Below are 26,623 nucleotides of genomic sequence, written 5' to 3' on the forward strand. Positions count from 1 at the left end.
CAAGTGACTCCCAAACGGTTGGGGACTCCCCAGCAGCTGTCCCTGGCTCTGTGCCTGCTCCTTCTGCCCAGCCTGCACTTCTTTCAAGAACTCCTCCCACACCTTGCGGTGTCTGCTAGGGCGGAGGGTCCTCCCACCTCTGACGACAGGCACCATGTTGCTGAGGAGTCAGGAGAGGACCCCCAGGCTCCACAACCACCTCAAAAGAATGCCATTGTCCTCCCTCCCCCTATGCTTGTCACTTAGAGGGACACGTGCATGACGCAGGGAAAGGCTGATGGGGAGTGTGGTGACTTGGGGAAAGCCACTCAACCTGAGACTTAACTTCTTCATTTGTCAAATGAATCATCTCTGTAGCTCTCAAAAGCTGCCAGCCTGCGTGGTCGCGTCTGCAGAGCGATCCGATGGCTGTGTCCCAATGGGAAGAGGGCAGGGGTGCGTGCGCTCCTGTGCCTCTCTCTGCCCTCCCCCAGAATAGCCCTTCCAGTCTTTCCCCTTTTCCTGGCACCCCTACCCAGTCCCCAGATGTGTGTGTGTGGCAGGGAAGGGCTCTAAATATCTTTGCAGTACCTATCCCAGGCGCCTGCCAAAGCCTAAACTCTCCCCCAACCACAAGGTCTCTCCCCGCCCCCTCCCCCTCCCCCACAAGGCCTACTGAAGAAGCCAGACGTGGCGGCTGATCATTAACCTTCTCCCTGCTGCGCCAGCGGCGCTGTGAACAGCTTCTTCACCTTGACACCGTGGAGCCTCCGGCCCTTAGGCCGGAAGACTGAGCGGCAGAGACCGCGGGACTCCCAGGCCCCTGCGCTGAAGCTGCGAGGCCCAGTGATGACAAGGAGAGGGTACAGTGGGCAGGCTCGGGTGTTCCAGCAGACTGCTGGGTCCCTCATCTTAAAAGGTGTGCAGGGCGCGGGGCGGAGTTCCCCCTTGCTAGCTTCCTCGGCTAGAGCCTGACCTCAGCCCCATCCGCCACCCCAGGCTGCATCTCGCAGGGGGCCGCCTCGGCTCCTCCCCAGGCCGGCGCCCCTACCCGGGCGGGCCAAGAAGCGTCGGTCCCCGCCCCGCTCCGTTAGGCCCGCGCAGCTGGGGGACTTTGGAGACAGGGAGGAAGCGTGGCGGGGCGGGGAGGTGGGGGGTGTGTCAGAAGGCGTTGGCCCGGGTTTTATAATCTGCAGGGCAGGCGCAGCACGGGAGACGGGACAGCACCGCGCACCACGCACCAGGCTATGGGGGCCTCCTCGCGCCGTCCGGGGCCCGGGCCGCGGACACTGCTCCTGCCGCTGCTGCCGCTGCTGCTGCTGCCATCCGCCGCCTTGGCGCTGGCCCCCGAGTTGCAGCCCGGAGACTTTCCCGCCGATGAGGCTGGGGCTCAGCGCTTCGTGCAGAGCTTCAACCCTAAAGCCGAGCAGGTGCTGTACCAGAGCACCGTCGCCAGCTGGGCTCACGACACCAACATCACCGAAGAAAATGCGCGGCGCCAGGTGGGCGCGCGGGCCCGGGGCGGGGGCGGGGCCCCGGCGCCCAATCACAGGCCTGCGGCTGACCGGTGGGGGGCGGGGAGTCACCGCCGGGCGCCGTACCCCCATCCCGGGGCCCTGGCCACCCGGTGCGGCCAGCGAGCTCCTCACGCCTCGACTCCCACCCTGCCCCGTCAGACTGGAAGGGGGGCCGCCTAGCACAGTGCTGGGCACACGGTCCGTGCCAATACAGGAACCGAACTGATGAGGCGGGCTCCGCCGAGACCGAGTTCCTTCAGGTGGCAGAGCCCAGGGATGACCTGGGCTGGGTCCGCGGCAGTCTTCGCTCAGGGCACCAGCTGTGCTCCGGGCCCTCATCCTCTCCGGCCGCAGCCTACCCCTCTCACTTTCTGGTGCTGCTCATCACTGAGCCTTCTCCCTCTCCTCCCCCTGCCTCTCTTCTGGCCCCAATTTCTGCTCTACCACTCTCCTGAAGCAGAGTCCCCTCCCCCGTCCCTACTCCCCCTACCCCCATTCCTGACCCCAGGGCCTAGGGGGAGGAAGTAGGGCCCCCGGAAGCTCCAGTTTCCAGGAGCCCTAGGCCTTCCTCCCCTCTTCCAGCACCAAGGCCTCACCATATACATTTCCCTGACCTCCTGGTGCCCACAGGAGGAAGCATCCCTGCTCAACCAGGAGTTTGCAGAGGTCTGGGGCCTGAAGGCCAAGGAATTGTACGACCCAATCTGGCAGAACTTCACTGACCCAATACTGCGAAGGGTCCTCAGTGGCGTTCGCATCCTGGGCCCTGCCAACCTGCCCCTGGAGAAGCGGCAGCAGGTAGGGCCAGTGGACTTGAGGGTAGAGGCAGAAGTGGCCAGGGTGCTTCCCAATGTGCAACTGAGGTGGGGAGGGGAGCCTGGGAGGGAGGGACCCTGGGATCTGCAGGGGAAACCAGCATAAGCATAGAATGGCTTCCGGAAGCATTGATTTTTCTTGGAGATGTGATGGGAAGTTATTTTATATTAAAGCAAGTATTATGGAATAGAAAGCAAAATGCAAGTAAACAGTAAAAGACAAAACAGGAGTTTTCAGAATTTCTCCATAGGCCGGTCTGGTTTATAGGCTTCCTTGGGAAGACTGAGGACTGAGAAGGCATCAGAGAAGCCAGAGATGGGGGGATTCGCTCTCACTTCGAGTTGGGAGCTGACATCTCACTCTCAGGACACTTGTCCCCACCTCCACTGGCTGCTCCTGTTGGAAAGGGAATGGGTGTGCCAGTGATCAGAAGTACTCCTATGCCACTGAGTGGCCTGTCCGAGCCACATCCCCTCTCTGCACCTTCTTTTCCTTCTAGCGAAAAGAGGGGGTGCTGAGGTAATCCTGGGGCTGCTCCTCACTAACATGTTTAATTTTCTAGTACAACTCTCTGCAAAGCAACATGAACAGGATCTTCTCCACCGCCAAGGTCTGCTATCCCCGCAGGAATGACAGCTGCTGGTCCCTCGACCCAGGTATGACCCTGTCGCTATAGTGTGTCTCTGCTGGGGCTTCCTAGCCCTTCCCATCACCCTGAGCCCAGGAGGGTGACCAGCGGAGAGAGTGGGTAAACTCAACGACATTGACCTCCAGCTGGGTCTGGATTGCCAGGTGCCCCCACACACCTGCTTTTCCCGGCAAACTGACTTTCAGAATCTCCAGCCCCGGTACCACCCCCACCCCTATGTATACTCTGGCCTCGCCCATTGCCACTAGCCTTCCTCCTCACTGCATTGGGTTTGGGGTTTTTTCCCCCCTTTCAAGGGCCCTCTCAGTCTCTAGAAGAGCTCTCCGCGGGCCTTAGGCCCCTCCTACCTTCCGCTTATACCTCCTACCTCTGCCCCCACACCCCATCCCTGCTTACTAGGCAGCCTGGAGGTTAGCCACTCCTCCCAAGGAGCCCTGAAGGGTCTGTCTGAGTTTTGGCCTCTGGGCGTCCTCTTTGTGTCAGCCACCTTAGACCATCGTTTCCCGGAGGCCAGGGCCCTGCCTGGGTGCTTGCTTTATCTAGCTCCCAGCCCCATCCCGTCCATCTTATAGGTTGCCTTTGGCTTTGGGGAATATCATGATGTCGAGGAAGCAGGTGGAAATAGAGAGGACCAATGCGGGAGCTCTGATGAAGGCTGATGCCAACTTCCGCACAGAAGTCTTCTCACTGACCCTGCTCACTTGTGTCTCAGACCTCATGCATATCCTGGCTGCCTCTCGGAACTACGGCCTGCTGCTGTACGTCTGGGAGGGCTGGCATAATGCCGTGGGCGTCCCACTGAAACCCCTGTTCGAGGAATTCACTGCCCTCAGTAATGAGGCCCACAAGCAGGATGGTGAGCATGCCCCGCCCCACCCCACCCTCCCCTCGTGTGGGTGCTGTCCTACCCAGCTTGAAAGGTGCTCTCCCCATCCACTGTCTCCACTGAGCCCCAATGCCCAAGGCAGATGGATGACTGCATATAATGGCCAAAGGTCGCGCTGACAGTGGATGGCGGAAGCAGGCTGGAAGCCGCCTGCCTTCCCCTAGAATGCTATCTTGCCCTCTTGCCATCCCTCCTACCTGCCCCTCCCGGTGCTCCTCCCCTCCCTACCATTCATCTTTGCCTCTTGGCTCTCCAGGATCTAGTTAGCTGGAGTTCAACCCCTAGTTAGAAAATTGTGGACCATCACCCCCTAAGCCATCCCTCCCATTAGCTGGTAGATATGCAGGCCCTGAGCCAAGAGTGGCGAAGTTGTAGCTGGGAAGCAGAGGTGCCAGAGCCTCCAACCTGAGCTGCACCCCAACGCTACCCCCTGCCAGGCTTCACAGACACGGGGGACTACTGGCGCTCCTGGTATGAGGCGCCCACCTTTGTGGAGGATCTGGAGCGCCTCTACAATCAATTAGAGCCCCTCTACCTGAACCTCCATGCCTACGTCCGCCGCATGCTGCACCGTCGCTATGGGGACAGATATATCAACCTCCGGGGACCCATCCCTGCTCACCTGCTGGGTAAGGACCTAGCCTGGCCTCCATACACCCCACGGATCATCCTCACCGTGTCTCACCTTTCAGGGTACTGCACTATTCCCTCCCACATGCGTGAGCCCGTGTAGCCCACCCAACACCATCATAAAGCGGGTGATCCTTCTCATCATCATCCTGCTTTCCACATGGGGACCTTGAGGCTTAGGGCACGTAAGTGACTTGGAAGAGCACAGAGAGCTAGTAAAAGGCAGAGCTAGGAGTCACAACGAAGGCTTGGGCTCCAGATCTGGTGGAGGAGGAAGAATAATCATAGTATGTGCCCCAGAAAGCCATCCCTGTGGCCCTGCCTCTGGCTCGGAGGGCGGGGATCCCAGCCCTATCAGAAGGGGCCCCAACAGCCTCATGTGGGCTCCTGCTTGGCCTCTGCCAGCCCCAGGGCACACGGAGCGCTGGACTTGTGAGTGGGACTGATGTGGAGATTCCTGGCCTCATGGCCTCAGTGCCGGCGCCCGGCTGTGGTGGGCCCAGGTGCTGCTCAGTGCCAGGCATGGGGAAGCAGATCCTGGCTGGGCAGGCAGCCGAGTTCTCCAACTCCCCTCCTTTGTCTAGGGGACATGTGGGCCCAGAGCTGGGACAACATCTACGACATGGTGGTGCCTTTCCCTGACAAGCCCAATCTTGATGTTACCAATACTATGGTGCAGAAGGTAAGCTCCTGAGGTAGGCCAGGGAGGGGGCAGCAAGAGGGAAACAGGGGAAGGGGTGGGAGGGGGTCATGTGAGGAAGATGGGTCGGGTAGGGACCTCAGTCCCTCCCTTGCTGCAGAGGAGCAGCCTGAAGTGTGGGTGTCGGCGATGAGCTGGGGTGTACGCCCTCAGAGGGGCGCCCGCCCGTCTCTCCAAGCACCCGCTGGCGGAGTGCGAGGAGTCCACTTCGCTTATCCACTATGGTTCTTAGGGGCCCCGCCTCTGGATGGGGAGGCCACAGAGCAGAGATGCCCTTTATGGGCAGGGAACTGACCTGTGTGGGGGACCCCAGACCTGCCCCAGGGCAGCCACAGCGAGCTGCTGGCCCCTGACCTGTGCCCGCACCCCACCCCCAGGGCTGGAACGCCACACACATGTTCCGGGTGGCCGAGGAGTTCTTCACCTCCCTGGGGCTTCTGCCCATGCCGCCCGAGTTCTGGGCAGAGTCCATGCTGGAGAAACCGAACGACGGGCGCGAAGTGGTGTGCCACGCCTCCGCCTGGGACTTCTACAACAGGAAAGACTTCAGGTCTAGACCCGGGGCCGCAAGGGTTCAAGGGCTCTGGGAAAGGCAGGCAGCCCGGGCACAGAAATGCCAATTGCCAGGTCCGCCTTTGCCACAGCCCCCACACTGGCTGGGGAGCTAGTCTGTTTCAGGGCTGCCATTGGGCCCCTTCCTTCAGCAGCTTTGACAGGTAGTCAGTGCTGTACCTTGGAATGATGTGGGCTGGGGCAGGGCAAAAGATCTGTACGTTTCCACCAGCTCCTCGAACCTTGGGGCCGTACTCTCCCCATGCTCTGGGCCCTGCCCTGCCCTGCCCTGCCCTTTACCCTCACCCTCACCCTCTCTCTGCCCCAGGATCAAGCAGTGCACACGGGTCGCTATGGACCAGCTGTCCACAGTGCACCATGAGATGGGCCACATTCAGTACTACCTGCAGTACAAGGACCAGCCTGTCTCCCTGCGCCAAGGCGCCAACCCTGGCTTCCACGAGGCCATCGGGGATGTGCTGGCGCTCTCCGTCTCCACCCCTGCACACCTGCACAAAATCGGCCTGCTGGACCATGTTGTCAATGACACGGGTATGGGGGGCATGAAGGACCCAGCCCAACCCCGCCCCGCCCCTCTCCACCCCGTAGCAGGGCTCCACGGCCCCTGCTCCCACTCGCCCTTCTCATTTCTGCCTCACTGCCCCAGGTCAGGCAGGTTTGGGGATCCACCTGGTGCCTCGCAGCCCACCCCGAGTTCCAACTCAACACGGCCCAAGGCCCCTTTGCCAAGCAGGGCCCCATGGTCTCGGAGGCTGGCCTTCCCTTCTCTGACTCTGCCCAGCCACGCCTCCCGCTGGCTCCTCCCCAGGCCCACGGCATCCTAGCTGGACTCCCTTTTCTCTTCTGACCTCTCTCTTCTCATCTCCCGACAGAAAGTGACATCAATTTCTTGTTAAAGATGGCACTGGAAAAAATTGCCTTCCTGCCCTTTGGCTACTTGGTAGACCAGTGGCGCTGGGGGGTCTTCAGTGGACGCACTCCACCTTCCCGCTACAACTTTGACTGGTGGTATCTTCGGTGAGTAAATGGATTGGGAAGAGCCTAACCTCAAATGCCCCCCTCTCCCGGGCTAGCACGCGCCTCCTGCCTCCCTCAGTCCCAGTCCCCTCCTCTCTTGCCGTCTCCATCCTTTCCCCCACTGGTTTCTTCTTTCCTGCCAAACACGCCCTCCTCCAGGAATTCTTCCCCAGCGCACCAGGATGGGGGAGGGATGGTCAAGTGGGAATGCCTGCTTAACAGCCTTTTCTGCAAAAGCTAAATCAGCCCGTATGCAATACTTAGATCCTAAGATAATTTAACCATCCTCTTTTAGTACCAAGTATCAGGGCATCTGTCCTCCAGTTGTCCGAAATGAAACCCACTTTGATGCCGGAGCTAAGTTTCATATCCCACATATGACACCATACATCAGGTACTATTGCCCCCACTCGGGTCTGTCGTACCTTTAGTCCCCTTCCCTCTACTCCTATGATCCTGCCCCCCCTTCCCCCATTCCCAGGGCTTCTCCTCACATTCTCCCCTGGAATTCGGTTGAGCCTCTTGCCTGAGCCAGGCTTGGTTCTCCCCAGGCAGCCCCCGGCCTGGCCTCTGCCCTGTGGGACGCTGGATGGTGCCTAGGCTAGGGGCCCCCACCAGGCCCCTTAATGCCCGCCCTGTGCCTGCAGGTACTTTGTGAGTTTTATCCTGCAGTTCCAGTTCCATCAAGCCCTATGCAAGGAGGCAGGCCACCAGGGCCCGCTGCACCAGTGTGACATCTACCAGTCCACCAAGGCAGGAGACAAGCTCCGGTGCGTGGGGAGAAATGGAGGGCAAATGGGAGTATGAGGGGAGAGGCCGGGAGGGCATGTCTGGAGGGCAGCTGGCTGCTCCAGTGGTAGCACCACAGGGCCAAGCTCACAGGACAGGGCCTTTCCTCCCTACCCCTCCTTCCTTTCTCTCCTCAAATATTTACTGAGGCCCCAGGGGCAGCTGGCATGGGGAAGGTGAACGTCCCTCTCCCCCTTCATAGAAATCCTAGGTCCCAGAGCCTTAATGTCACTGTTCTAGTGGAGAGGCAGAAGTGGCTGGGGAGGTAGGTCAGGTGGGCCAGCTGCGGACACCGGCCTGAGTCCCCCGTGTCCACGGTGCCCGCTCTGCCTGGCAGGGAAGTGCTGAGGGCAGGCTCCTCGCGGCCCTGGCAGGAGGTGCTGAAGGATATGATCGGCTCAGAGGCCCTGGATGCTCAACCACTGCTCAACTACTTCCAGCCAGTCAGCCAGTGGCTGCAGGAACAGAACCAGCAGAATGGCGAGGTCCTGGGCTGGCCAGAATATCAGTGGCAGCCACCAATGCCCAACAATTACCCGGACAACATTGGTAAAGCTCCGAGTGAGGGTGGGAAGGGCCCTAAGGCACATTCTCAATTCTGGGCTCTGGACCCCAGGCCTCCGGGCCAGTTCCTGGTCAGCCCCTCCCACTGGGCCCTGGTGCCCATCTCTGGAGCACCAGGCAGCCCCTTAGCCCCTCAGTAGGGCCCTGGGGGGGCAGATGGGGCTGTCTTCTCCCCCTGCATTTTAGAAAGGGTGTGCCCAGATCCGAGGTCCCCTGGGGTAGGCTGACCGGTCACACTGCTCTATGAGGTCACACTCTAGGCTCTGCTCTTATTGGCCAGGGGGCGGTGGCTGCAGGGCTCTTCTCTCCTGCGGCCATGGGCCAAGCTTGGGCTGCTTCAGGACTGCCCAGCCTCCTCTTCCTCTTCCTGCTCTGCTGCGGGCACCCCCTGCTGGTCCCCAGCCAAAAGGTCACCCACCAGGTGACAATTAACCATGGAACAACCAGCCAGGCAACAGCCAGAAACCAGACAACTCACCAGGCAACAACCAGCAGCCAGACAACCCAGAGCCCAAGTGGGACCAGTGGGGGGATGGGTCAGGGCCTTGAGGGGGCAGGGAGGTGGGGGGGGGATGGGGTGAGGCAGGGGGACAGCGACTCAGGCCAGTCGCAGGAGAGGGCAAGAGAAGACCTGTGTTTCCCTCCACTCTGTCCCACAGTCCTGGTGACTGATGAGGTGACGGCCAGCGATTTTTTGGAGGAGTATGACGAGAAAACCCAGGTGGTGTGGAATGAATATGCAGAGGCCAACTGGAACTACAACACCAACATCAGCGCGGAGACCAGCAAGATCCTGGTAGGGGCCCACTCCACGCCCGCACCGGTGCCCGCACACACGCGCATGCACGGCACACACACATGTGCACGGCACATGCGGGTGCCCCTCCCCCCAGGGCCCAGCCCTCGAACGCAGGAGGCGGTACAAGCTGCCCTCCACCCTCGTGCCACCTCCATGAAGGGGGCCCTCGGACTTTATGAAAATTCCAGATGGACTATTTAAAATAATACTCGTCTTCAGGTTTGGGCATGTACTTAACGCCTGAACAAGCTCTCATTAACAGTCAATCTGTTGTTAGTGAAGGAATAATTTGTACACAAATAAGTGATGCTGAAGTCCGTTTTTCAGAAGGTTGAAACCCCCTGTTTGCCACCATAGCCAGGGCGACCCTTCCCTCCCACCCCGTTCTCCACCTTCATGGGGAGCAGATTATACCAAGGTGAGCCGCGGGAGCTAATGTTTCCTGACGACCACTGTGAGCTGACCACTGTTCCCTGGCACTTTATGTCTGTTGCTTTATTTATTCCTCAACAGCCTTGCAAAACCAATGGTCTTATTCCCATTTCACAGGGGGGACCCTGAGGCTCAGAGGAGAGGCCAGCCACAGGGCCAACACCAACAGCCTCCAGCCTAACAGCCCTTAAGATACAGGGAGGGGTTCCAGGGGTTCCCCTTCCCTCTCCTTCCAGGATATGCCTGCGGGCGTCTGTTGAGGGGCATGGACTACATCCAGGACATTACAGACAGTGCAGGTCGAAGAAAGTCTTTATAGGCAAAAACAACAACTAGATAAAACTGCCCTCTTCACTGACGCTGCAGCCCCTTTGGCTTCCCCCAGGGCACCTCCTCCCCAGGGGCCTCTCCTAAGCTCCTGAGCCTCACAACATGCCCCCCCTCCTTGCCTTCAGCTGCAGAAGAACGCACAGATGGCAAACCACACTTTAGTGTACGGCACCCGGGCCAGGCGGTTTGACGTGACCTACTTCCAAAACACCACCATGAAGCGGATGATACACAAGATTCAGGACCTAGAGCGGGCAGCGCTGCCTGAAAAGGAGCTGGAGGAGGTGTGTGGCTTGCGGGGGAGGGAGCAGGGGGTAGGGGGTCCAAGGTCAGGATTAGGTCCCAGCTGGGGGGAACGAGCCCAGTACAGGGTCTGGCCTTCATGCCACTGTCTCTTACCCGATTTGTCAGCCTGTAACAACTGCCACGACAACATGCACCTACAGAATTACTGAGAAGGCATGCCTTTGGGAACACATGTCCCCAGGTCCACGGCGCCCCCCCGCCCCCGCCCACAGCGCTGTGCTGGTGCTGGGGTGGAGCAGGCAGCCAAGGGGCACAGCTCACTGCCTCTCTCCTTCGCCTGCAGTATAACCAGATCCTGCTGGACATGGAAACCACGTACAGTGTGTCCTCTGTGTGCCACGCCAACGGCACTTGTCTGCACCTAGAGCCTGGTGAGCACAAGGAGGGAGGAGAGGGAGGGGTCGGGGGAGCCTGCGGCAGCCCCGCAGTGTTAGGGGTGCTGGCCTGTGGAAAGGGGGTTAGGCGTTCCTAATTCGTGGGGCCAGCGTGCCTGGAAAACTTGCCACCCTGTTTTCCACCAGTGGGGCCTCTCTGCCGCCGCTTAGAACCAGCACCGACTTCCTCTCTGGCCTAACCCACTGCCCTCCCAGGGGTCCATCCATCTACTCCCTCAAGGACCCCTGCAGGACTTCCTGTTCTCTCTTTTCCTCCGTGCGCTCTGCCCTTGAGAGTGGCAGGATCTCCAATTCGTCTTTTTAGGACTTGGACTCCCAAATCGGGACAGAAACTCTAGGTGCCTCTCCTCCAAGCCCCTTTCTTGATCCTCTCCACAACTTCCCCACCTTCTCTGGCCCTTCCCTTGCCCTCCCCTGCTTCAGAAACTGAAGCCACAACCCTGGAAACCACTGCCATGGTCCAAGCTGTTCCCCACTTCACCCCCTCGACCCCATTTCCTGCTGGAAAGAGTGGACTGACTGTGGCCTGTCCCTTTCCTTCACCCCACTGGCGGGTCCTTCTTGCCTTCTCCCCTGTGAAAGAGCTCACCATGGACACCCAAGTACCTGCACACAGATACACCCACTCCCCCTTCCCAGCCCCCAGCCCACCCTTCCCCAGGGTGGGGAGCCAGAGGCATAAACATTATTTCTGAGGACTCTCCACCCAGAAATAGTCTCTTCCTGGCTCTCTGCCCAACTCCCACGTTAGAACAATGACAAATGGAAGAGGAAATGGAAAATAAACAAGAGAAAGAAGCAGTTTTTGTGGGACAGGGTTTGGCCTACGAGTTGTGTATGTGGGTATGCACGCAAAGTGTTGGGGGGCCCGTGCACATGTGCGTATGTGTATGCGTGTGACGTGCTATGTGTCTGTATGTATTTACGGAGCAGAGCATTAAAGGGAACATAGCCCTTCTCCTCCTCCCTGCCCCTTTTATTTAGCCTCTTAATCCAGGGCTGGGTCATCAGGTCACTGGCATTAGTAAAAATAAGAAACACCCACAAAAACTGAACACGCACATCAGCAGAGGACAGATGTGAAATTCTCAAAGTACAATTTTTTCTAAACCAATTTAAATGTATTTTCTTTATGAGAAGTAGTTATCATGTAGCAAGTCAGATAATGCAGCGTGGATGACCCCAAGTGGAGTCTGAAGTTGTGCGGCTCAGGCGGGGCCAGGAAGGGAACCCACACAGGAGCTCACGCCCCGCTCCCAGCTCTGTGTCATGGATGTCAGCTCCGTGTGACCCGTGCCAAGGAGGCCTCACGCGTAGTGGCTCTGACAGGACACAAACCCAAGACTTCTGGCTCCCTGACAATGCGATTCTTTTTTTCAATCCAGTTCGATTACAATTTGTGGAAGACACCCTGTGCCCTGTGGGGACATGGAAATGAATGAGGGACACTCCCAGCTCAGGGATCTCATGCTCTCGTTTGATTTGGGGCCAGTGTTTTCCCCACTTTATAACTAGGGAAAGAGGGGTTCCATGACTTGCAAGGTAATTTTGGGGTCCATGAGAGACTAAAACAAAAACTTAGGTCTTGTGAGCTCCAGGCCATTTCTCCCAGGCAAGGGCCCAGCTCGGCCCCTACCTGGCTGGGGACCCAGCCATGTCACCTAACTGCTCACGGGAAAAGAAGCCCATTGAAGCCCTGCAATGGCCTGACATGGTGTCCCTGCAGCGTCATCCTGTAGGCCACGTAGAAAGGACACCCCCTTTTTCCCATTTCACTAGACTTGCTGCCTGTGCAGGTTTATTACAGCTCTGAACTTCTGTGACTGAGTTCACCTTAGAGAGAGGTGGCAGGTGGGCTGAGGGCTAGAGGCTCAAGCCAGTCAACCACAACCCCCACCCCCCGCCAGATATTACAACTCTGATGGCCACAAACCGGAACTATGAAGATCTATTATGGGTGTGGAAATCCTGGCGAGACAAGGTGGGAAGATCCATCCTCCCCTTTTTCCCGAAATACGTGGAACTTTCCAACAAGGCTGCCCGGCTCAATGGTGAGTCCCTTGTGCCAATATCACTGGCTTTCTGGTCCTGGCTTCTCTGGGACCCTCAGAGAGGTCCCCAGAGACCCTAAGCCTGGTGAGAGGGAGGTCTCTGGAGGAGGTGGTGGTGGTGGGCTGCTCAGGGAATGGTCGGATGTTCGGAGAGCCTGGCTGTGTCCCCTCTGCAGGCTATGTAGACACAGGGGACTCGTGGAGATCTATGTACGAGATGCCAACCCTGGAGCAAGACCTGGAGCAGCTCTTCCAGGAACTTCAGCCACTCTACCTGAACCTACACGCCTATGTGCGCCGGGCCCTGCACCGCCACTACGGGCCAGAGCGCATCAATCTGGAGGGCCCCATTCCGGCTCATCTGCTGGGTGAGGGCAGACGCTGGGCCTGTAGGTGGAGATGAAGACAGATGCCCGCACGAGGGAGGGTGGACCAGTGCTGGCCAGAGAGCAGAGGGCAGGGGGGGAAGGGTCTGCAGATGGCACTTCAGGCTGGGAGAGTGAAAAAGCTTGAGCCTGGAGGGAACGTTGCCATGGCTGGAGTGGGGTGGGGAGAAGAGCCCCTGCTAGCATTTGGTGCCACAGTTGCTACAGGCCCACACTGTACAGGTCACCATGGAAGGGACAGTGGGGAGAGTTCATAATCTTGCCACAGGGAGCCCACACGACCCATCACAGCACAAGGCAGCATGATCCAGAGGGTGAGGAAAGGGCTGTGGGTGGGAGCTGAGGCCTATCCAAGGGGTGGCATGTGAGCAAAGCCTTGAGAGGTGAGAGGTTCCAACAGATGGGAAAGTAAAGACAAGGAGAGGAAGGGCAGGCACCGCCTTCAGTCTAAGGGAGTTAGGAGACCAGAAAAGAACCTTGAGAGTGTGGATCCACCTCAGCTTTTGGATCCTCTCTTTTCAGGGCTTGTAAATTCAAACACCCTGAACACACAGAATAGGCAGTGAAAGATGATGAGGGATGGTAGGGACCAGAGAGGAGCAGAGGCTACCAGGTTCCTATCCCTGTTGGGCCACTGGGAACACGTTACTATGTGCAGAAAGGCCACAGGCTAGTTACAAATCATAAGCGAGATCCCAGAAGCTGGTCTGGCTTTGGGTCTAGTTCCCACGCAACCTTAAAGATCCTTGGCCGCCCAGGAGACCTGTCCTTGATCCCTCTCTGGCGAGACCAAAGAACCTCAGAGTGGACAGACATAAGCCTAATGACTGAAAAACACAGACCTTGGGAGGAGAAGCCATGTGTTCAGGTGGTTTGGGGCCTGGGACAGAGCTGGACTCAGAACTCGGGCCCTGGGATCGGAGTGGCCAGGCCCTGGCTCCCTCACACCCTCTCTTTTTCACTCACTCACTCTCACTGCTTCATACTTTAGACTCCACCTGATGTCACTTCAAGCTTAAGCTCCTTTGGCTATGAAAGATTCTCTACTCCAAATCTATTTCTGGAACTTTCCACTCATTCTGAGTGTATTCCTATTCTCCAGTCCTGGAGAACTGAGCTCCTGTCATGTCCCACGTGCAAAGGCATCAACCTCTCCTGAAGGCGGGTGAGACCACATGAACCAGCTCAGGCAATGTGGAGGGGACACAGTAGTCGCTGGTCAAGAGCATAGCCTGACACCGTGCCTTTAAACCCCAGCCTCCTCGCTTAGGAGCCATGGGCCCTGGGCGGGTTCCTTGACTCAGTAAGTGGTGGCCACGTGCGTGTTGATGTCCCAGGGCCCCAAAGCGTCTGCATTTGTACCCAGCTGCTAGTCACACTGGTCTCCACTGCTCAGGGACCATCTTGCCTCCCTGATGGCCAGCAAGGGTCTCATGGTGAGCCAAAAAAGTAATGACCTTGTGGGCTGGATGTGCAGGCTGAATAAAATGTATGTCAAATGCCCGACACAATGTGCAAACAGTAGGTGCTCAAGAGAGACGTTATGATCAGCAGGACTGAGATCTGATCCCCACTCCCTGCATGACGGTGCTGAGCTTAAGAAGAAACACTGATCTCGCCTGTCTCCGCCATTTCTTCCCCTACCCACCTCCAGGGAACATGTGGGCACAGACCTGGGCCAACATCTATGACTTGGTGGTCCCCTTCCCGTCAGCCCCCAAGATGGACGCCACAGAGGCCATGATAAAGCAGGTCTGCACCTGTCCTCTCCTGACACTCTTGCTCCTCCAGGGGGTCCCCAGAGCACAGCAGAGGGGAGGTTCCCTGGGGAGGAGGGGGCCCTTTGAGCCAGTTCCTTCCTTCCAGTTTGGCCCTCTCCCAGTACCCTCTCCGCCTGCAACACACAGTCTGTCCTCACAGTCCCCAGTTTGGGCAGAGCTCCCTCTGTTTGCAGGGCTGGACACCTAGAAGGATGTTTGAAGAAGCAAACAATTTCTTCACTTCCTTGGGGCTTCTGCCTGTGCCCCCTGAGTTCTGGAACAAGTCGATGCTGGAGAAGCCGACCGATGGGCGGGAGGTGGTGTGCCATGCCTCCGCCTGGGACTTCTACAATGGCAAGGACTTCAGGTGTGTTCAGGCTGCGGCCAGGGGACCTTATCCTAGGCTCATAGGCAAGGGGATGAGCCAAGTAAAGGCTCCATTGCCATCCCTTCTCAGCCAGAAGGAGCAAAAACTGGTGCAGGGACGAGAGCTGGGATGGAAGGTCAAGAGTATGGGGCCTGGCCTCAGCTTGGCCACTGGCTTTTGTCAGGAGAAACTCACCTACCACGTGAAAGTCTTTTCAAATGCCAGCCAGCTTTACCAGCATGGTCAGTTGTCAGTGTCCAAGATCCCAGTCCTGGGTGTGAGCACTGTGTGAGCTTCCCAGGCTTCTCTCACTCTGGATGGCCTTTGGGTGCATGTGCCTTGACACAAGGAGACACACGAGGACATGGGTGACTTTGCACAAATCCAGCTTCACTGACAGAGGCTCAGAAGGTGTCTTCACCAAAGGACAATGCTTCAATTATCTGTTGCTGCATAACAAACCACCCCAACACTTAGTGGTATAAAACATGATTTTATGGGTCAGGCCACACAGTGGAAATGGCTTTTCCCTGCTCTGCACTGTTGAGACAGTAGCGAGGGTAGTTCTGATGGCTGGAGATGGCTGGGAGGGCTCAGTGGAGCCACCTATCTGTGGCCTTGGTTCTAGCTATTGGTTTGGTTCCCCAGTTTTCTTCCATGTGGCACATGCTGGGGCTGGAATGTTCAAGTTGCCTTCTTCACTCCCACATTGGGTCCCTGGGCGGGGATGGCCAGACACCTGGGGGCTGGTGGGTCATTTCTCTCTCCATGCTAGCTTGGGCTTCCTCACAGTATGGCAGGCCAGTGGTGAGCTATCTTACCTGGTAGCTGGCATCCCCAAAGTGAAAGCAGAAATAAATAGCCAATCTCTTAAGGGTTAAGCCCCAAAATGAGCAGAGTCACTTCTGCCTGATTTTTTTGGCTAAAGCATGGCCAACCTAGGTGCAAGAGAAGGGAAAGAAGAGCCCACCTCTTGGGAGGGAGAGTGGCAAGAATTATCTGTGACAGTTTATGAGAAAAGTGGACCCAGGGAGCCTGGAACAAGCCAGGCAGGGTTCACAGGCTCACTGGCCTCAGGTGTTTCCTTCAAAGGCAGGAGGACTACTGCTGTAGGGATGGGCAGAGAGAGAATAGAGGGCAGAGAGGGTGAGAGCTCTTTTTGGGGGGTCCTCCCTTGTGTTGTAGTCATAGGAGAAGGTGGACAGACCCGAGCCTCAGGGTGCCGGGCAGCTCTTCCCCTTCCTGATAGAATGATAGACAAATGGGGTCAACTGCCCTGAAAGGCTCTGCTTAGACCCAGGGAAGAACCTCACTGGCTCACAAAAGATGATCAGGAAAGATGGAGAGAAAGGTGGAGCCTCTGGCTTGGATGACTCTGCAGATGTCATTTCAGTCCTGGCCATAAAAAGTCATGGGCGAAATAGGCTTGCTGGTGTTGGGCACATGGGATGCAGAACATTCAGACACTGGGGTTTCCTTCAGGAAGCCTAAGTCTCGAGAGAGCCAAAACGTGCACAAGAAACCACAGGAACCACATTCTAGAAAGTCATGCACTGACCATAAAGGAGTGTCCCAATGCCTCTAGAGCAAGTACTTCGCACAGTCAGAAAGTGACATGGCCATGTGGGCTGGAGTCATTCAAAAAAGTTGGAGACAGAGGAGTGGCTGAATGACCATACTCCAGGGGCTTCCAAGCCCCAGATTCCCTCTTTCTCAGGGTCACTCCATATCTCCTTCTGGTTTTCTTTCCCATAATGCTGTGTTCTCCGTTTCCAGCAGTGAAGGGGATCTGCTCTGTATGCAGTACAGAGAGCAGGTCCCTTTGCATCAGGGCTCCTCACTGTCCCCTTCCACACCCTCTCTCTATCCCTGTGTTCCCAGGATCAAGCAGTGCACCACTGTGAACATGGAGGACCTGGTGGTGACCCACCATGAAATGGGCCACATACAGTATTTCATGCAGTACAAGGACTTGCCTGTGACCTTCCGGGAGGGGGCCAACCCTGGCTTTCATGAAGCCATTGGGGACGTGCTGGCCCTCTCGGTGTCTACCCCTAAGCACCTACACACCATCAACCTGTTGAGTAGCGATGGTGGCAGCTACGGTGAGAGAAGAGGAGATCCTGGTGGGCAGAGGGGCCAGGAAGGGGCAGCAAGCGTGGGGTGTGGGGAGAGGGGAACGAATGGCCCACGGGTAGATGTTGGGACAGAGCAATGGGAAATAACGGGGTGACCAGCAGAGTGAGCTGGGAGGATGGAACCCACAGACCACCCCAAGAGGCAGGTCACAGGAGCCAAAGAGGTACAGCTCACTCCTCCCCTCTCCACCCACCGCGCACCCATCCCAGCCAAGCCACCAGGACACGCAGGAGGCAGGTGTGGGTCTGACAGCAGGCTCCCTTCCCTTGGCAGAGCAAGATATCAACTTTCTGATGAAGATAGCCCTCGACAAGATCGCCTTTATCCCCTTCAGCTACCTGGTTGACCAGTGGCGCTGGAGGGTGTTTGATGGAAGCATCACCAAGGAGAACTACAACCAGGAGTGGTGGAGCCTCAGGTTCTAGAACAGTCCTGTGGGGGTGTGGGTCTGGAAGAGGGGCTTCATGGGTGTCTGTGTGTGCCTGTGTGTGTGTGTATCCATGGTACGTGTGTCTGTAGTATCTGAGTGTGTGTGTGTGCGCGCGCGCACGTGCACGCGCACATGCACATGAGTCTGTGTGTGTGTGAGTGATGGGTATGTAGGGGTGATTGTGCACAGGGACCAGTGCACCAGAGCCTGGAACTCCCAGTGTAGCCCCAGGTGCAGGGACCGTCTTTCAGGTCAAAAAGCCAACCCTCTCTGGCTTGATTGTCCTCAAACCCTTTCTCCAGCCTATCTTCCCTCCACCTTGACAGGCTGAAGTACCAGGGCCTCTGCCCACCGGTGGCCAGGTCTCAAGGTGACTTTGACCCAGGGGCCAAGTTCCACATTCCTTCAAATGTCCCTTATATCAGGTAACAAGGGAAAGGGAGGAGGCCACTCAGTGTTCAAACTGCTGTCACTACCACTTCTGGTCAGGGTGACCGGGGTGGGGGTAGGGGGGACCTGGCTGCACTGCCACTGTGCTTGAGCCACTCACCTGCAACCAAGGCTGACCATCATCTCGCTTTTTTGATAAGATGGGAGCTTCTACGCTGTAGGCAGTCGAAAACAGAAACTCTACTAGAATTAGTTACTGGTCACAAGACCGCGGTTGAGTTGTTAACGTATTAACCATGGCCCATGGGCTAGATCGTGGCCTGAGTGAGCCCTGGTACTCATTTGTTTTTTGTTTTTTTTTTCTTTTCTTAACAAGATTGTGATTCCTTTACTATACATATTGAACATATTGCCTGTGATATAATTTAAGTTGTACCTAAAAGACCTTGTATACACTAAAACTAGGATTAGAGATCCAGTTAGGTTGGGAAGCTGTGTTGATAGGGGCATGGGGTTGTGGGCTTGAGGTCAGAAAGAACTGGGTTCAAATCTTGTCTCCACACTTTCAATTCCTTAAGCATATTCCTCAATGTCTATATCATTTCCTCACCTGTGAAAACCCATTTCACAGAATTGTTGCAAAAGTTAACTTCTAAGCATACTGTCTAGGATATAGCAGGCCTGGGAAATGGCAGCCGCAACCCACTGTTATTAAATCACTCCCTGAAGTGACATGTATAAACACACGAGCGCCACGAGTCCCACAGCTGCAGCGTGAAGGTGTCCAGCGCCGCCCACTTCCTTCTCCATGCTGCAGGCTAAATGGGTGTTTGCAGGACCTGGAGTCCTCCTGGGAGGAAGGGGCCTGGGGAGGCCTCAGGTGGGGTTCCAGGTGACCCTGGGCTGCTGGTAGCCCAGGCCACCCATGAGGCAAGATAGAGGGCAGTGAGGGCTGTGGCTCCATCCAGCCCTTGCCTTCTTTGGTCTCTGAAAGCCCAGTGACAGAGGGCCCACTGTGCCAACTCTTCTCAGCACGCAGCATGATGCCAGCACACAGTCAAGGTCTAATAAATAAGTGTAGGGTAGGTGAATTAAGTCCCCCAGGGTCCAGGAAGGGAAAGAAAGCCTGCTCAGATGCTCCAGAGAGCAGCAGTGGGCAGGGGACCAAGGAAATTCAAGGACACCTGGGAACAGGCTTAACCTTGACAGTATGCCAGGATACTGTCATAGGGGGAGCTTCTTACCCGCCTTCTCAGCTGGTTTCCAGGCTTCCCAGCCGGCATTCACTTTTACACAGAAGCCAGGCCCACGTGATGGTTAGCTTCTGGGCCTAGCATAGGTAATTCTCCAGGCAGGGGTGGGCAAAGGAGGCTCATTCCCAATTCTGACCAGCTGCCTTGGCAAAGCACTTTTAGGAAACACCAGGAAAGTCAGTGGCACATGGCTTGTGCCCCGCATTCAAAGTGGGAGGCCTGTGCTGCTTGTTTGGGGCATTCAAAACCTCCACAGACTTAGAGGTGGCTCCGACCCTAACCAGCAGATTTCTACCAGGGAATCCCTGCTGCTTTGGGATCAAGGAGATCACTAGGCTGGCTGCCCTGCCCAGAAAACCCTGCCAGATAGATGTGACCCTTTGTGCAACGACTGGCCTCTATTTGCATGTACCCCGGGGACTGAAACTTCACAGTCTCTAAAGCAGCCTGCCAAACCTTTCAGGGGTTCTGCCCTGATCCTCCTCCCTCACGCGGGACCCCAGAGGTGCTCAGTACAGGCCCGAGGGTGGGAGGTGTGGAAGGAGGCTTGGGTGACTCTGAAGGCCAGAGTGGGTTCACCCTGACTTCCTGGCTGCAGTGGGGGCAGAGGCAGCAGGCGCTGGGGCACAGACTCCTTACCAGCCTCCCAAGCCACACTTCCCTCCCCTCCAGGTACTTCGTGGGCTTCATCATCCAGTTCCAGTTCCACGAGGCACTGTGTCAGGCGGCTGGCCACAAGGGCCCCCTGCACCAGTGTGACATCTACCAATCCAAGGAGGCAGGGAAGCACCTGGCGTGAGTCTTGCCTGGCCTGCTTTTGACTGTTTTCCACCCTCTGACCCCTCTGCCTTGAGGAGCCCTGTGGGGCTCTGCTGGGAACACCTGTCTTTTTGGTGCTCAGGCTGGCAACTCCCAGGTGGAGTCTATGCTGGGTCATGATGAGCCCTCTCCAGGAAGAAACTAGAGTCTCCTGGACTCAGGCCACCCCTCACCTACCCGCACTGTACCTGAGACCTCCCTGGGCCCTCCCAGTCTGAAAGTGATGTTGAGACTGAGAGGGAGGGGGTTTGGAAGGTGGGTGTTAGACTGAGGCAGGAGGGGCAGGGAGCCACCCCACCTATCCTTCTGACTCAGTTTCCTTTCTCTGGTGCTCCCCAGGGATGCCATGAAGCTGGGCTACAGTAAGCCATGGCCGGAGGCCATGAGGCTGATCACAGGCCAGCCCAACATGTCCGCCTCAGCCATGATGAACTACTTCAAGCCGCTGCTGGACTGGCTCCTCACCGAGAACGGGCGGCACGGGGAGAAGCTGGGCTGGCCTCAGTACAACTGGACTCCGGACTCCGGTACCACTCTGCCCCCACCTCTGTCCCCGGCCGGCCCACAGAGCGCGCTCAGGCCCGGCCCCTCCCCAGCTCAGGCAGGTCCGAGTCCAGCCTCAGAGCTCGGGTAGGGAAGCCGGCCGAGATGCCCCCAGCCCTACCCACTGGCCTGCCCACCGCCCTGCCCACCGCCCTGCTCTCCTTGTTGCTTCTCCTGCCCAGCTCGCTCGGAAGGCTCCTTCCCGGGCAACGGCCGCGTCAACTTCCTAGGCCTGGACCTAGAGGAGCAGCAGGCCCGAGTGGGCCAGTGGGTGCTGCTCTTCCTGGGCGTCGCTCTGCTGGTGGCCACCTTGGGCCTCACCCAGCGGCTCTTCAGCATCCGCCACCACAGGCTCCACCGGCCCCACCACGGGCCCCAGTTCGGCTCCGAGGTGGAACTGAGACACTCCTGAGATGACCGGGCCATGCTGGCCATTTAGGGAGCATGTGCCCCTGAAACACCGGGATAGGTGCATGGGGTGGACCAAAACCCTTCCACTCCTCTCCCTGCTCACCCCAGCCGGCCCCCCTCCTCCTCCTGTCCTGGCCCCCCTCCCCTCCTGCCTCCATCCTGTGCTGAGAATCCATCCTCCAGACCCAGAACCACTGTGACCCCTGCTCCCTCATCCCTGGGCACCAGGCCACCTAACAAGCAACCCCTCCCAGTCTCTCTGTGAATACAATTAAAGGTCCTGCCCTCCCATCTGAGTCTGTGTCCCTCGCCGGGAAGCCAGAAACAAGGTCAGGGATGCTCTCCCACCTCCTGGCAGTCAAGTGGGTCACTTCAATGGGCAACTTCATCCTCCTCCAAGAAGAGCCTGGGAAAATGCCCCAGAGCTCTGGCCCAGGCACCACCCAGCAGCACCCACGCCTGCCTTCCCTTCAGCCCAGGCAACCAGCCAATGTCCTGCCTTGGCAGTCGGCCCCTGTCTGGCCCAGGCAATGACCCAAGAGGACTCTGGGAAGCAGGCATTCTGGACTTCCTCCCTCGCATTTCCATGTGCTTTGAGAGTCCTACCCCAGCTCTTCCCACAAATGGCCAGGTCCCTCAGATGGAAGGCTCCCCTGGGGGAAGGTGCCTTGAAGGTGCAGAACTGGCCCCATGGTTACCTCAAGATCCTACCTGCCACCAGCCCCATGTCCACTTGCGTAGAGGACAAAGCCACTTGAGTATTGCCCCTGGGCAAAAGGACCCATGGCCAGGTCTGAATGCTGGAGCGTGGCCCAAGCCAGCGCCCACGCAGGAATCAGCTGCCGGAGGCTGCCCTTGCCTGCCCAGCACATGCCTTCACCCTGAGCCTCCCCTCGGAAGGCCGATGTGGGTTTGAGGGAGCGTCATTTTGAGGAACACATTTTTATGACTCTTATCTACGTTTATTGTAGAAATTTTGTAAAATCCAGAAAATGATGAAGAAAATAAAAGCCCTTTATATCAATACCAAGAGCTAAGCACTGTTGCCATGTTGGTGTACATACCTTTCCAGCCTATTTTTTCTCAGCGCATAGTTTGAATGGGATCACACTGTACTCAGAGTTGTGCATCCTCTTTCCGGTTAGCATGACTAGCTGTATTTTCAGATCTGTAAGTGCCAAACCTAGAATCTGGCCAAATGGAAGGTGCTCCGTTGTCGGGGCCACAGGCTTCCCCCGCCAGCCAGGCCCCCTCTGTCAGGACGCTCGACCCTGAGCCTCTTCCCAGCTTTGCTGATGCCTTGACCCCAGCCAGGCCTGGCCCCTAATATCTGTCCCCCAACACCCTTTAGTCTACTTCTTGCTCCCCCGCCTTCAGCTGCTATGTGTGTGTCTATGCTTACGTGTGTGTGCGTGTATGTGTGTGTCTTTGATGTAGACCTGGTTGTATAGGCCTGTCCCATGGGGCAGGATGTGGAGTCGAGGTATTTGGGATATGCAAGAGGGTGGAAGTTTACAATTACTTAGGACAATGGAATCTATAAACATTTTCTCTAAATAGTTCCAAACCTCTCTCTTAATAGACTTCTTTACTGACCCTCTCCCCAGCCTGATGTTTTGAAAGCTCTTTGTTTGCCAGACAAAGGTCATTGTCACATCACCCCCTTTCCTATCTCTGTGAATGGCAGAGGTTCACGCCGCCCAGGAGAGCTTGTGGGCAGTGTGAGGAGGGCGCCAACACAACACACAAAGGCCTGAGCTGCAGAACGAGGGCAAAGGAGCGTAACATTGTGGTCACTCCGACCAGCCTTATCCACTAGGCCTTTTGAAATATTAAACTGGTTCAGGGCTCTGTTTCTGCCTCCTTTGGTGAGGGAAGAGAGGCCCAGTCTACCTGGAAGGTGGTAGAAGAAGAGGTACTGACAGCAGGAAGATAGGCCATTTGAGCACTCAGACTATTGATGGGCTGAAGTCTGAGCCTTTCCCCGTGCTGTGCCTGCCAAGCATCGGCTCCTGGGCGGCCAGCTTTTCCTCGCCTACAGGGGCCAAAGGAGGTTATGGTTGCTGGGCAGTTTCTCTGATCTCCCCACCCACTCCCACCCCCAACACTTGACAGGTGAATGGATAATGAAAATGTGAGAAAACACACACACACACACACACAAATATATATACATATACATACATACACACAAATATATAAATTTATATATATATATATATAAATATAAATTTAGCCCTTAAAAAGAAGGAAAACTTGACATTTGATTAATGGACTTTGAGGATATTGTGGTAAATAAAATAAGTCATACAGAGAAACACAAATAGTGTATGATTTCACTTATATGTGGAATTAAAAAAAAATACCTTATAGATAACAGAGAAAAAAATTGGTAGTTGCCAGAAGTGGAAGGTGAGAGGGTGGGTGAAATGGGTGAACGTGGTCAATGGCATAAACTTCTTGTTATAAGGTAAATAAGTCCTGGGATGTAATGTACATCATGGTGACTATAGTTAACAACAGCAACAAAAAAGATGTTTTGTTAAGTACGTCTATATGCTTGAGGCAGGAGGATGGACTTCCCTGAGAGTTTAGTCAACAGGTTAACCAGAAGTGCCACCGATTTTTTTCTTCTGTTTTAAATGCATTTTGGTTATAACATATCTGGAGGATCGTTTGGTCGGTTTCCCTGACAACGATGTCAGCTCATATGAAGGGGTGCAAGGCTGTGGGTGCACTGGCCTGAGGAGAGTGAGTGAAGCGGGGACAGCGGATGGAGGGAGTCCCGTGGGGGGGAGGGGGAGCCTGAAGAAGGAGCCCCAGGGTGAGATATAGGGCTGGTCTACCCAGACTGTATGTGTCAGGGCCCTGGGAAGTCAGCCAAAGCTAGCAGAGAGCTGGGGTCCCGGCAGCTGGTACTCAAGCCAGGCTCAGGGCCTCATGGATGTGCACTCTGAATGCGAGGTGCCGCCACACCTCCCCACGCCTCTCATCGCCCTCCACCTTTTGTGCCTTCTGCCTGCAAACTCATAATATCAGGCTCTCCCTGGGGCAACAAGTGTGAGGACAAGGGGAAAGGAGGAGAGCCCTACATGGCCCCGAGGAAGACCGCACAGCATCCCACAATGGAGAAAAAGGCCAAAGTGTGAACACAGGAGGTCAAGTCAGAAGAACTGGGAGAGACAACTATGCTTCCAGAGTCCAGAGACTCAGAGATGTCACTTCCATCCACCCATCATCTCATCCACCTGTGTGATCCCAGCCTGTGGAGGGAGGCGTCTCATCAGTTCCTGGTCAAGGCCCAAGGGTGCCTCCAGTGCCAGGGAGAAGTGACCAAGTAGAGTAGGACAAGCTCTGGCCTAAAAGTCAAGAGCCCTGGTTCTCCTCCTGGCTCTGTCACTAACTAGCTTTGTGACCCAGGTCATGTGGCTTCACCATTCTGGATCTCAGTCTCCTCATCTGTAAAATGGGCACAACTGAACCAGAAGGTGGGGGGGGGTACTTTCCAGCTCCAACATTTCTTATCTGACCCTTTAGCCCCTGATGTCACAATATGGAGCCAGATCATGACTGGCTTATAGCCTCATCCAGCTTTCTTGTTCTCTTGGTCATGGGCACAAGATGGACTTGCTGTGGACCTGCCCTATTTGTGCTCTTCTGTAATGGGCAGCTCTTGCCCAGGCTCAGAACCGAGGGTGAGCAGAGCTCGGATGGGGCTGGGACCCGAAGGTGCCTAGGATCAGGCAAATGGACAAGGCAAGGGCAGGTGCTCCCAGGACAGCATGATGCCCACCTCCTTCTCTGCAGACAAGCTCCACAGTGAGACTGTGGCCATCATTCCTGCAGTTTTATGAGCATACCGCCCAGATTGTGTGGAACCATTTCATGGAGGCCACCTGGAGCTATGTCACCAACATCGCCAAAGAAAGTGGAGAGCAGGTGGTGTGGTACCGCTTGCATCACAGACTCCTCCCCTTGCTCTTCTCAGGGGCCTTGGGTGTGGGGGGCATGGATTGGGGATCCACAACTTCTGCCCCCCTGTCCAGAGTTAGAGGAAAGAAAGAAGTCTCAAAGTATACGTCAAAGCAGACTGCAGGCTCCATGCCTCTTGGTGACACTAAATGCTCTCTTGCTGCTTTCCCCTTGTAAAAATCTCCTACTTGCTCTTAAGGATCTGATGATTCTAAACCCTAAAGTGGGCTTTGGGAGGAGGTTGGGGGCTGTGGCCCTCGAGTTCAATGTAGGACCCTCTCCCTCCCCCAACCTCCCATGACAAATAAGGTAACCCTCCTTCCAGATGCACAGGAAACAAAGAAGTCCCAGCACATGCTGTACTTTGGTACTCAGGCCGCCTATTTAAGAGCACCAGGTTCCAGGCCCGGACTGTGAGGCGCATGCTGAGTAAGCTGCAGAACATAGGCAGGGTGGCCCTGTCCAAGGACAAGCTCCAGGAGATGATGAAGGTAGCCCCCAGGTCTCCAGGCGCATGCTCTCCACCCAGGAGTGGACGGGCCAGTCGGGAGGGAGACAGAGTGTCTGGGGCAGGAGGGAGGTTGGTGGGGCTGGGCCAGAGCTTCCTCTGGGGAAGGAGGGAAGGAGAGGCTGGTAGGAAGATACTTCAGCCAGTTGGTGGGGCTAGCGCTGGAGGAGAGTGCATGGCATGGGCCTGCCCTGGGTGAAACCTGCCCTTCCGGGGCTTTCCCATCTCCACCAGGCCTCAGACTGACCAGCTCAAGTTTGCTGGCCACAGCATAATGGTTCAGTGCAACTGTGAAGGGCCTGCTAGCTCTGCACAGGCCTTTATGTTTATTTGAAACTTACAACCCATAGTCATTCACAGAGGAAGAATGTGTGTCCCACAGCCACACAGCAGCCCTGGGGTGGCAGAGCAGGGCGCACAATGCTTCATCCTTTCACCCTCCCACCCCTGCCCCCTGTTCAGGACCAGGTCTCACCAGCAGGACTGGCAGAGCCTGGACCTTGTAACTCTCCAAGGACACCCTCCACCCACCAGCCATCTAAGACGCCTACAGGGGCCCTTCCCCTTCTCCTATGGACATGCTCACCACCAGAATGATGGAGACAGGGGGCTAAGGGAGAGGGGTGGCAGCTCTCTGGGCCTTGAACAAGACCCTGTCAACTGGGAGCCGAACCTCCCAACCCTGTGTCAACCGCAGAGGACGATCCAGAGGTTCCTAGTGAGCCAATAAACAATGAGTCTTTTTAAAGACTTGGTCTCATCCCAACGACGGGTCATTTTAACCACATTTTACAGATCCCGGTTTTACAACAAGGCTTGGTGACATTTAGTCACAGGCACATGGCTCGGAGAGGCAACACCAGACCCGAGCCTGAAAGTGACTGGGATCTGCCGGCGACTAGTTCTGTGTACTGTCCCAGTTCTCTGATCCTAAAGCTCAGTCTCCTCGTCTGTAGAATGACAATAACAGCAGTGTTATGCCACAGCGATGTGACAGTCTTTTTGGCACTGCTTGCTAGATGAAGTGACCTTGCTGACTGCTCTGAGCCAACCTCCATCATCAGGATGCAAGGAGGGACCTTGCCTAACTGGTCCCCTCCTGTGTCCCCAAGACCAGGACAATGTTAAGTGTTCCTAGCACAGAGGAAGTGCTTAGTCAGTGTTAGCTACTGTTATTACTTTATTCTGTTTCCCAGTTCCATGTGTTTCCAA

At 56.4% G+C, this 26,623-nt stretch overlaps 1 protein-coding gene across 2 annotated transcripts; it reads left to right on the top strand.

The window, feature by feature from the left end:
• Positions 1 to 1,197: 1,197 nt before the first annotated feature.
• Positions 1,198 to 21,159, top strand: ACE (angiotensin I converting enzyme). 2 transcript variants are annotated; one of them, XM_054574826.1, is made up of 25 exons: positions 1,198 to 1,481; positions 2,127 to 2,294; positions 2,875 to 2,968; positions 3,674 to 3,817; positions 4,285 to 4,476; positions 5,062 to 5,159; positions 5,555 to 5,727; positions 6,058 to 6,281; positions 6,623 to 6,767; positions 7,063 to 7,161; positions 7,415 to 7,537; positions 7,894 to 8,105; positions 8,780 to 8,916; positions 9,807 to 9,965; positions 10,271 to 10,358; positions 12,290 to 12,433; positions 12,610 to 12,801; positions 14,474 to 14,571; positions 14,774 to 14,946; positions 16,828 to 17,051; positions 17,359 to 17,503; positions 17,842 to 17,940; positions 19,831 to 19,953; positions 20,317 to 20,504; positions 20,703 to 21,159. In XM_054574826.1, exons 1-25 carry the CDS (start codon positions 1,227 to 1,229, stop codon positions 20,930 to 20,932), a joined length of 3,927 nt encoding a protein of 1,308 aa, XP_054430801.1. In that variant the 5' UTR covers positions 1,198 to 1,226; the 3' UTR covers positions 20,933 to 21,159. The 2 variants fall into 2 exon arrangements, with proteins under 2 accessions (XP_054430801.1, XP_054430802.1); XM_054574827.1 differs by lacking the exons at positions 1,198 to 1,481; positions 2,127 to 2,294; positions 2,875 to 2,968; ... (7 more) ...; positions 7,415 to 7,537; positions 7,894 to 8,105 and adding an exon at positions 8,437 to 8,665 and having other exon boundaries at positions 8,777 to 8,916.
• Positions 21,160 to 26,623: the final 5,464 nt, after the last annotated feature.

This window comes from Pteronotus mesoamericanus, unplaced genomic scaffold (genome assembly GCF_021234165.1).
Source record: "Pteronotus mesoamericanus isolate MK-2021 breed Mesoamerican mustached bat unplaced genomic scaffold, CSHL_Meso_final contig_269, whole genome shotgun sequence".
NCBI lineage: Eukaryota > Metazoa > Chordata > Mammalia > Chiroptera > Mormoopidae > Pteronotus > Pteronotus mesoamericanus.